The 11,401-nt window shown below is 38.3% G+C and overlaps 2 protein-coding genes across 2 annotated transcripts; one reads left to right on the forward strand and one right to left on the reverse strand.

Moving 5' to 3' along the window:
- Window positions 1–5,496: 5,496 nt before the first annotated feature.
- Window positions 5,497–7,634, forward strand: LOC148905187 (uncharacterized). The gene has a single exon (XM_089024128.1). It carries the CDS (start codon window positions 5,597–5,599, stop codon window positions 7,103–7,105), a length of 1,509 nt encoding a protein of 502 aa, XP_088880254.1. The 5' UTR covers window positions 5,497–5,596; the 3' UTR covers window positions 7,106–7,634.
- Window positions 7,274–10,785, reverse strand: LOC148905188 (uncharacterized). The gene has a single exon (XM_089024122.1). It carries the CDS (start codon window positions 10,354–10,356, stop codon window positions 7,660–7,662), a length of 2,697 nt encoding a protein of 898 aa, XP_088880248.1. The 5' UTR covers window positions 10,357–10,785; the 3' UTR covers window positions 7,274–7,659.
- Between the last annotated feature and the right edge of the window lie 616 nt (window positions 10,786–11,401).

Raw genomic sequence — 11,401 nt, forward strand, 5'->3', positions numbered from 1 at the left:
CTCTTTGGGCCAGGGATTCATTCCGATACTGCGGTTTATATCCTGACTGATGTCTTAATCATTATTCTTATGAGAAGATGTGATGAACTCAACCATGGCGGACATGAATTTTACTGCTCTTACAACTTTTATTATTTTTGCTGTATTGCTTCAATATAAGCTTTACGCAACTTCACATGAGATTAAAATTGGTTCAATCTCTAACCCAAGCTACCATGAACCGAGAAAAAGCCGTTGGATAACTTGCAGAAGTCGAATTTCATACTACAACAACAGTTCTGCCACCTTCCAGCCTCATAAGCCGCTTCTTATCGGAATCCATCCTAATCCTGGACCCAATAAAAACCAAGATAAAGACTCAACAGCTCCTAACCCTGGACCTCACGCAAGATCAAAAGAAAGTAACCAGAATACTCATGGAACACCAAAGAGAAACACTGAACTTTCAATCTTTTATACTAACGCTCGAAGTATTGTTAACAAAATTAGCATACTGAACCTCGAAGTCTCGAACAAGCCCTTCGACATCATAGTGCTAACCGAAACTCACTTGGATAACACCATTGCTGACAGTGAAATTTTCCCTGTAAATTACACAGTTTTCAGGCACGACCGCAAGCATAATGGTCGCTTTGGCGGAGGAGTACTTATCGCAGTTCGAGATCATATTAAAGCTGTATCAAGGGAGATAACATGTTGTGACTCCGAAATGATCTTCATTGACATAATATTTCTTAATAACCACAGGATTACATTAGGAGTTTTTTATAGACCTCCTAATAATGACCCAAAGCCTCTTGAAGATTTACAAGCCGTTCTTAATGATATTTCCGCAACTGACCTCGTACTTGTTGGAGATTTTAATCTACCAGAATTCGATTGGACTAACTCTAGACCTTTAAAAAATTCTGAAAACTACACTTTACTGACAGATATTATACAAGATAATTTTTTCACTCAACTAGTATGTGAACTCACCAGAGACCGAAACGTGCTGGACCTTGTGTTTTCTACATCACCCGATATTATTGATGATTTGCTGGTTGGTGAACCATTTTCCGATCATAACTCCATCACATTCACACTACTCGGATCACCATATGCCCAACGTAAATCACAAAAATATGTCTACTGCTACAAGAAAGCTGACTGGGATTCACTGAGCTCACTTCTTTCTTATATTCCGTGGCACTGTGCTTTTCTGGAGGATAATATTGATTACAACTGGACCTGCTGGAAAGATCTACTGTTCACAGCTGTAGACGAGTGTATTCCGAAACGGAAACCTAAAAAGAAACTCCATGCGCCATGGATATCAAAAGAACTTATAACACTATGTAAAAAGAAGAAGTCACTCTACAAAAGAGCAAAAAGACGTAATGATGAGAATTTGTGGGTAAAGTACCGTAGTTTAAACAACACAGTCAAACGGAAATGCAACTTTGCTCGATGGGCGTATATTAACGATCTAGCACAAGATTTAAAGGAAGACAACCCCAAGCCTTTCTGGAACTTTGTAAAATCTAAACGATCTCCTATCGCTGAAAATCGACGACACTATCTTAACTGATGACTACGATATCGCTAGTAGCATGAATGAGTACTTTTCTTCAGTGTTTACTGTGGAAAACCACGATACTTTTCCGTCACTAAACCGCATTGTTGACAAAAAACTGGAAAACATCTATTGTTCTACTAATGAAGTCAAGAAACATCTTCTGAGCCTGAAGCCTAACAAATCCCCAGGGCCAGATTACATTCCATCGCGTATACTGAAAGAGTTCGCATTGATGCTGGCACCTTCCATAACAGTACTGTTAAACAAATCATTTACATCTGGTACTCTACCTAACGACTGGAAAATAGCGGACGTTACGCCAATCAGCAAGAAAGGTTCTAAACACCTTAGGGAAAATTACCGCCCAATCTCACTCACATCTATTGTATGTAAAATTGGTGAAAAAATTATCAAAAACAATGTTATTGAATTCTGGCGTGAATTAAACGTATTAAACGACAACCAGTTTGGTTACCTTCAAGGAAGATCTACTGTAACTCAACTGCTATCTACTGTTAATGATTGGGCGAAGTCAAGAAATTCTTCTATCCCTACAGACGTAATCTTCCTCGACCTGGCGAAAGCCTTTGACAGCGTGCCACACGAGCGCTTGCTCTTAAAACTAAACATGTACGGAATATGTGGGAGCTTACTTCTATGGTTCAGATATTTTCTCACTAATCGACACCAACGTGTGGTTATAAGAGGAACTTGTTCAAACTGGCTTCCAGTGGTATCTGGAACACCTCAGGGTACAATCGTAGGTCCCATCCTCTTCTTGCTATACATTAACGATATCACAGATCGCATTTCCTCTAATGTGAAACTGTACGCGGACGACACCAAGATTTACAGGCAGCTTATTGACCCTGTTCTAGACACACTAGCTCTTCAACACGATCTAGACCATCTTAGAGAATGGGCATGCACATGGCAGTTACGCTTTAATAATGATAAATGTGAATCTATGCGTATAACCCACTTGCGCGACAAGTCCAAACCGAAGTACATCTTAGGGGAGACTTTAAAGGACGTTAATAGTTTCAAAGATCTTGGTGTTACTATCTCCAATAATCTATCCTGGAGTGAACACATTGGCATCACCGTAAATAAAGCTAACAAAGTCCTAGGGACTATTTTACGAACTGTTGGCACCGCCAATACCACAGTCTTTTCGATGCTATATATCGCGCTTGTAAGACCAATCCATGAATATGCGTCACCCGTTTGGTGTCCACACCTGGTGAAAGACATAACTGCATTGGAAAAAGTACAAAGAAGAGCTTCCAGACTAGCACTTCGACAAACTAGAGGGGAAATGACATACGATGAAAGATGTAAAATATTGAAGTGGCCTACTCTCTCGACCCGCAGGGACTACCTAACTCTAGTTGAATGTTACAAAATAGTTTTCGGTTTAGGTATTCTAAATTTCCGTGACTTTTTTGAATTTACGAAAGTTACGTCTACCAGAGCTAATCATTCCTACAAACTTTATGTTAAAGCAGCCAGAGTTAACTGCTACAAATACTCCTTTTTCGTCAGAGTTGTTAATATGTGGAACGATCTACCTAAAGACATTGTTGAAACCGATGGGTTTAGATCATTTAAGCAGAAATTGAAGTCTCACTTAGGTGTTTAATGTTTACATATTGCAGTACACATCGATTAGTATATTTTTTAGTAGAGTCTAGATTAAGGAGGAGACGGGTTCTCTGTTGCTCTGGGTTTCTCGCGCGTGCGCTCACCAGGCGGACAGACTTCATAATCTGTCTGGTGGGTGCGCGTGCGGGGGTGGGGCTCAGGGTGGCGGAGAGCTTGTCTCTCCTTTATTTAGTACATATTCATATACTTATACTTCATTTATAGAGCATTTTTCGCTAATTACGCTGCTTAGGGTCTTTCTTTATAATGCATTTTTGTCATGTTTTGTTTTTCTTGGGAGTTTTCACATAGGGATAACCTCATAACTTCCTTTCAAGTCGCCTATTATTGTGCTTTGTTGTCTTATTTGTATCGCTTTTTGCTAGCCTCTGCTCTTACTTGTATTTTACTATTTGTCAATAATTTATTTGCGATTTGAATAAACTATGTATGTATGTATGTATTCATCTTTATTATATGCGTTTCAAACAATGGCATCAGGCACGCGCCATGATTTTTTCTTAGTTCATGTAAGCCGATTCTAAATGTGCGAATTTTGGCTTTTCATGTCGTAAGGAATCTGAACTACTTTTCTCATTAATGTATTTGAGGCTTGTAATCATGACTACATTATATATCCATCAAAAAGTTTTCAAAGTTTTGTTGTTGTTGTTGTTGAGGTTTTCGTGTTTGCTCTTTGATTGTATAATTAGTAACACATCGATAGCTCCTGGCGTCTACTTATAAGTTTTCTTGAAGTAAACATAATCATTCTCTCTCTCTCTCTCTCTTTCTCTCTCTCTCTCTTTCTCTCTCTCTCTCTCTCTTTCTCTCTCTTTATATCTGAAACTTGTTTCCCGAAGATGAAACACACACCATGATCTTTACCATTAACGAACCGGAACTCTCAATTCACCATACATCAAAACATAAAATGTAAGATCACAGCACATACTCAAAATCTGCTGAGCTTTTTGTTTTGTTTTCTCAGATCACCGGTTCTGACTGGTTTTTGATCGGCCGGTATAGTATACACAGTATAATAGTACATAACTTTATGATTTTTCCTCTCTTTCTGTAGATGTTCTTAGTTTATACATCCGAACTGACTTAGATTCAAGAAACGCAGAGATTTTTTTATAAACTTTTATTACCATAACTAAAGAAACTCAATGTACAATATCAACACCTGTGGCTTTGAACAAAAGAAATGGTTTTTGTATGAATTAAAAAAACCGCTTTGCTATTATATTCATGTTGTAAAGAGAACTAAGCCAACAAATTAAAGCAGTTGCACTTAATGGTTTTGCATAATCAAACAAGCACAAGAATTATCTAGGAGGCAAAATAATTTTCTAACAGTCTAGGTTCTTCCACACTTCTGTGTAAACCGAATAAATAACATTAATCTACACTAGAATCTACACTAGAATCTACACTAGAATCTACACTAGAATCTACACTACAATCTACACTAGAATCTACACTAGAATCTACACTAGAATCTACACTAGAATCTACACTAGAATCTACACTAGAATCTACACTAGAATCTACACTAGAATCTACACTAGAATCTACACTAGAATCTACACTAGAATCTACACTAGAATCTACACTAGAATCTACACTAGAATCTACACTAGAATCTACACTACTATCTACACTAGAATCTATACTACTATCTACACTAGAATCTACACTACTATCTACACTAGAATCTACACTAGAACCTATACTAGAACCTATACTAGATCTACTATCTACACTAGGATCTACACTATATATAGAGCTAGGCTATCAGCTATCAAGCTATCGGCTATTGGCATGTACCTGGCCTGAAAGTCCACACCTGGCTGAACTCATTAGTGAATAAGAATTTTGCACTAATTATTTTTTCAACTTGGATGGACGGTTTGCTTTGTAAAACTGAGAAAGAGTAGATCGTGGTCTTGATATCTAGTAGGTTTTTTTGACTCGCAAATTTTGCAGAACACAGTCCTCTATTGTTTCAAGTGACGGGTGTTTCTATTGAACAAATATATACTGACAATCAGAACATAATACTTAGTTAAAAAATGAAAAGAGCTGTAACTAAGCTTTTTTTTGTATTCACATGCATTGAGCGTTTTATAAATAAATTAAAAAAGGAAAAGATTTTTGAAAAACGTGTTTGCTCTTTTTCCTTGGGCAGGTCATTTAATTGTTTGTTTTTCGATGAGTCAACTTCGTAGAACTCAATTAGGGTGAAACAAAAGCATAAAGTAAAAAGAGTCTTATCCTTTAACAATAGATCGTTTTCACGCACGTGACCAAATCACTTGACAACCGTTGCTAGCCGCCATATTGGTGTACCAAAAGTGTAAACAAACCAAGAGCGTCTTGAGTGTGAAGATGGTTTTATGTATGATTGTTGGCTGCGCATCGAAAAGTGGAAGAGATAAAGGAGTTTATTTTGCAAGAGTACCTTCTATCGTTACTAGTCAAGGGGAAGAAGCTAAATATTTGTCAGAAGAAAGGCGATCGAGGTGGATCACAGCTATAAGCCGAGATGATCTGACGGAGGCGATTATCGAGAATGATCGAGTATGTGGCAAACACTTCGTAAGTGGAAGGGCTGCGAAACCTTGGGATAAATACAACATAGACTGGGTTCCAACTCTTCAATTAGGACACAAGAAAAAGCAGCGTTCAAATCTGGAAACAGCGGCAAAGAGAAGCGAGAGAGCGAGAAATCGCGAGCAAAAGAGGTCTTTGCCGTTTGACACTGAACACACTAGTGACGAAGAGCTGTTGGCAAAGCGAAAGAAACTGAATGAACCAGGTACTGAAGTTTTGAATATTGACTTCTGTACACCAGAAGAAGATGATTCAGAACAAAAGGATGCTGCCACTCAGACAGAGGAAGCAAAAATCTCCCAAGCAGGTACACAAACCGATGAGTTTGAATATCTTTTCGAGTCTCTTAAGCTGGACGATAATAAGCCATTTGACTGTTATGACTTTGAAAATAATGATGACAAAGTCTCCTTCTACACTGGATTACCCTCTTTTGATATATTAAACACAGTTTTTAAACACGTTTCACCACACGTAAACCGAAGGACTCAAAGCCTGACACAGTTTCAAGAATTTGCCATGACACTGATGAAACTCAAACTTAACATGCCATTTCAAGATCTAAGCTATCGATTTTCGGTGTCTTTATCTACAGTCTCAAGAATTTTTTCTTCCTGGATGGTAGCTTTGGATATAAGATTACAACCATTAATCCACTGGCCAGAAAGGGAAGATTTGCACCGTACCATGCCCCAAAGTTTTCACTTTTCCTTTGGTAACAAAACCACTGTTATCATTGACTGTTTTGAGGTCTTTATTAACAGACCTTCAAACCTTTATGCCCGTGCACAAACTTTTTCTTCTTATAAGCACCACAATACAGTGAAAATACTCATTGGCATTTCACCACAAGGAAGTATCTCCTTTGTTTCAAAAGCCTGGGGAGGAAGAACTTCTGACAAGTTCCTGACAGAGAACTGTGGTTTAATGAAGATGCTAGTACCTGGAGATCTAGTCCTTGCAGACAGAGGCTTCACTATTCAAGAAAGCCTAATGTTTCACCGTGCACAGCTTGCCATCCCTGCGTTCACCAGGGGAAAAGACCAACTTGATCCTGTTGATGTGGAGCAAACACGTGGCATTGCTAATGTACGTATTCATGTGGAGAGAGTCATTGGACTTCTTCGGCGAAAGTACACAATATTTTCTGGCATTCTACCCATAGATTTCCTTCAGTGCAACCCTAATGATTCCAACGAAGATTCAAAACCAATGATTGACCGTATAATTAATGTATGTGCTGCTCTTGTAAACTTGTGCCCTGGAATAGTTGCATTTGATTGATTAAAACCAGAGAAATATATTGTGAGCCATTGTTCGTAGACAATGTAACATGTTTTGAATGAGAATTGGGGCTCACAATCATTTCTCTGTAAATTAATGCAGCAAATGTTACTATTACCCCTGATGCATTACTACACAATACTTTTTAAAATGTTAACATACAGCGTGTTTCAGTTGAGTATGGAGGGCTGAGTTTTATTGAAAATTTTATCAATATGTTTTCGTGGGATAAAACTAATGTGGTCAAGCTAAGGCGGATCACTGAAGTTGTGATGGAAATGTGAAATACATGTAGGCATGTGAAAGTTTGAATTAGGCATGCACACTTTCATCGCAACTCCAACACAATCTATCTTTAGAAATCTTTGTATATGATTAAGTATCATAACATGTACATATGCTTTTTTGAAATTTTCTAATAGCATGAACACTAACTTTTTTAGGTCATTGTATTTCATAATTAACTCTTATAGTTAAACCTTTAGAGATAAATGTCTCATGAAATTAAAGAAATAGGCAATAATTTTTATTCCAAAATAAATGCCTCAAGAAGTTCAAGTGGTAGGGAAAAGTGTCAAATGACCAGCTTTAAGACAACTCAGCAAATGTGGCCGCATCCTTGGAATGATGAACTTCACAACTGGAGTTTTACCATAGGCTAGGCATGTGGCATATGCAATGGCAAACACACCACAATCACTCCCATTTTGCTGTTGCTGTACAGGTATATGAGTGATATTCTTGAAATTTGGACCAAGCAAATTCTTCGTGAGCTCAATTATCTCTTGCGAAATTGGTGATGTCATGCTGTCTAACAGGTTAACATACCCAGGAAGACAGCCAATAGATGTTAAGCATGCCCAGTGATTGTTATTCAAATGCACTATCTGAATGAAATCACCAGTAACAACATTGAACTGTCTGACAGGACCAAGGGTTGGTCTTTGGAAACCACTTACATTGCTGTTGACTTTCATAAGCAGTACATGTGCTTCTTGGATCACAGAACAGTCTAACCATCCTGTTGGAGATGCAATAAGGTCAAACTCTGACTGTGTAAGCTTTCCAAGTGGCTTTTGTTTGTCACTCACACTGCTGTTGGTTCCTTGGATTTGTTTGACAAAGTTGACACTTCCACTTCCTTTTTTCTTATTAGATTGTGCTTGATTCTTTTTACAATCTGGGCATGACCATGTGGAATTAGCATTGTTTGGCATACGTTTAAGGCTTAAACAGGCCAAGTGAAAAAATGTTCCATTTTTGCACACAGGGTTATGGCACTCAATAAGCTTATCTGTATTCTTTGCCTTGCTCTTGCATATACAGATATCATCCAGGGCCAAGGCTTTAGAAGATGCTATTTTTTTCTTGCTTGATTGGGACTTGCCTTTAGAGTTTTTGAATTCAGGTAACAATCTGCAATTTGGGCAGTACCATGTTTTGGATGTGGTTGTCAGTCCCAAGCATGAAAGATGAAATGTACTGATTGGGCACATGGGGTTGGCACAACAGACACATGATCTATCTTGGGCAGTTCTACAAAAGCAAATAGCCCCACTTGCTGTTGGCTCACTTCTTTTTGAAGTATGCCTTCTAGTGGACCATTTTCCAAGCACTTCAGGTAAGACACAGGTTCTCCAAAAAGTGGTGAGCTTTGGCAATGCAATTTCCCAGTGTTCTTTGTCTGGGAATATTCTCGGCTGGACAAGTGTCGTACTCCCATCATCTCCAAATGCACATACAACAAAGTCACAGTAATCTTTGTGTAAAGTAAACAGCTGCTGCTGAACTTGATAGTAATACTGGTGATCATGCTTAAGGGTAAACATTTCATTGTTATCTTTTAGTAGACAACATGATGACTTTGATAGATAGCTATTAAAGTCACAGTCCTCAATGCAAAAAGGGCATTTCACCTCCCCACATCCTTCTCCACAACAGTCACAAGAACATAAGAAGTCAGGTGTCGCATGTATATATGGATAAGCTTCATTGATAAACAGACCACACTTCTGAACCTTGAAATTGGTGTGCTTCCCTTTCATTATTTGTTCATAGGCCTTGATAGCATCTTCCTCATGTTTACAACCATGAACAGTGGCTTTAGTAGTAAACTTGGCTAGCTCTGGGTAACAAATTGATTGTATTAGAGACAGGGAGGGCAAAGCAGGATCTGAGTGGCATGCAGCCTTACTTTGAGAAGCTCCAATTCTTCCAGCTCTGTGTTTGAAAAAGTTATGTCCTTTTGACTGTTTTAAGGTATCTCTCTCAATTTGTTCTATGTGATTTTTTGAAATTTCAATCTTTATGCCTTGACAGACCTTTATAAGCTCTGGATATGATAGATCTAAGTATTCCTTTTTACAAAGATCATTTACTGTTGGAACAGATCTGCTTTTCAGCACAAAGCTACTTGAGTATGGAGAAATCAAGCTTAGAACCACGGCCTTGTTTTGACTCTTGTTGATTTCCGCGTAGAAAGCATCCATTTCCGGTTCTGTAGGAGCTTTGCATTCTTTTGAAGAAGACTTAAATGTTCCTAAAACTTGTGTTGACTTGCTTTGACTGGGAATATCGTTATGATAATCGATTTTTTTCTCTAAGTCCGTCTTCATTTTTCGTGCAGAAGTAAAATTGATATCTCGTACTCTAGCATAATCAACTTGTTTCACGTAGGTTGGCAAAATCCACGTGCACTTTACTTGGGTACAGGATAACTTGCCGTTTATTTTCGTCCAGGCTTCTAGGTAAAATAGTACGCTAGCTACGTGAGAACACGACTCACCAAGACCCGCTTTACAACCTAAACAGTGACAAGAAATTATGTTCCCCTGTTTTTCTGTGATTATCCATACTGGGATCAGAGCATCGTTCATTCGCTGAGAATGTCTCACCTTCGCGACAACAACAAACTTGTCAGAAATGATGTGGCCTTCTACGCTTGCAATAAATCCGGAGACCATCTGATTATAAGCTTCCAGACTACGAAAAGCTTTAAACTGTTGGTTTGTGTAGAAACTTGTTTCTAGGACGAGATAAAATAGCAGATCTGTAGATTCTACTGGAGGTAAACAGTCCGGCTCAAAAAGGTTGCTGTCAACTAACACGGGGTCGATTCCAATCGACGAAATTTTATCAAGATAACGCCGTTTCACTCGAGTTTCCAGCTTCTTGGCATACTCAGATAGAGGTATTGAAGATAAATTTTCGCTAAACTCTTTTTTTTCCTTTTCGCCGGCAACATATTCCATATTATTCAGAGCACTTCGCTAGTCATGGCATGATTGTTACACACATGTTTTTGCATAGTCACGCTATCGAGGTACACCAATATGGCGACCGGAAATTGATGACGACACGTGAAAACGGTCTATAGGCTTTGTGACAGAAAAACTATATTTTATGAATAATTAGATCAGAACATTTTATTAGGATCAAACTTTGACGTAAAATATAGGATGTGGTGCAATCCAGCAAACTAAGAATAGACATGGCTAGAAACACGGGGTAGTAAGAATAGTCATGACGTCACCGTTATTACGGGTCCGGAGTAGGGTATGTGGGAGAGCACCGGTTCGCATCGGTGGCACCGGATGCAGAACTGTCATTTCATATCTAATACGTCTTGGTTCTAAAATTCAAAGGAAAAAGATTATCAAACTGTGAAATAAAATCCACCTGATAACACAAATGAAAATATGAAGAAAAAGAGTTGGGCATAAAATCTCAAAATCTTTGGTATTCAATATCTTATCGCGGTGGTAAGACAAAGGACAATATCCGTAGAACTCAATTAGGATGAAACAAAAGCCTAAACTAAGCCTTTAAGGCTTTGAGATAGAAAAACTATATTTTATGAATAATTAGAAACTTTTATTAGGATTAAACTTTGACGTAAAATATAGGATGTGGTGCAATCCAGTCAACTAAAAACATAAGAATAGCTATAACGTCATCTCTGTAACGACCCTGAGGGGGAGGGGGGGGTACCTCAATGGCACCTCAATGGCACCTCAATGGCACCTCAATGGCACCTCACTCGAGTGATGCAGAACCGCGATTTCATATCTACTTTAATGCCATGAATTAATTAACGGTCAAATTAGGATGATCTTCGTTGATCGACATGTTTACTTGTACGTCATCATGACTTTGATTTATTAGCCAATACTCAGCTTATAATTTCTGAAGCCTTTTGCTGCCGTAATGTAATGAATTAGGAGTGGTTCGTGTTCAGTGAAATAGTCGATCAAATTGTAAAATCTCTCGCATAGAATGAAATGATGGTGAAATTTT

Source organism: Actinia tenebrosa, unplaced genomic scaffold, assembly GCF_029948245.1.
Source record: "Actinia tenebrosa isolate PJP-AT-01 unplaced genomic scaffold, QUT_ActTen_1.0 PGA_scaffold8__29_contigs__length_14323225, whole genome shotgun sequence".
NCBI classification, from domain to species: domain Eukaryota; kingdom Metazoa; phylum Cnidaria; class Anthozoa; order Actiniaria; family Actiniidae; genus Actinia; species Actinia tenebrosa.

Bases quoted from the DNA above. Each gene is read 5' to 3' on its own strand.
- LOC148905187 (XM_089024128.1), top strand. From the start codon at position 5,597: ATGGTTTTATGTATGATTGTTGGCTGCGCATCGAAAAGTGGAAGAGAT.
- LOC148905188 (XM_089024122.1), bottom strand. From the start codon at position 10,356: ATGGAATATGTTGCCGGCGAAAAGGAAAAAAAAGAGTTTAGCGAAAAT.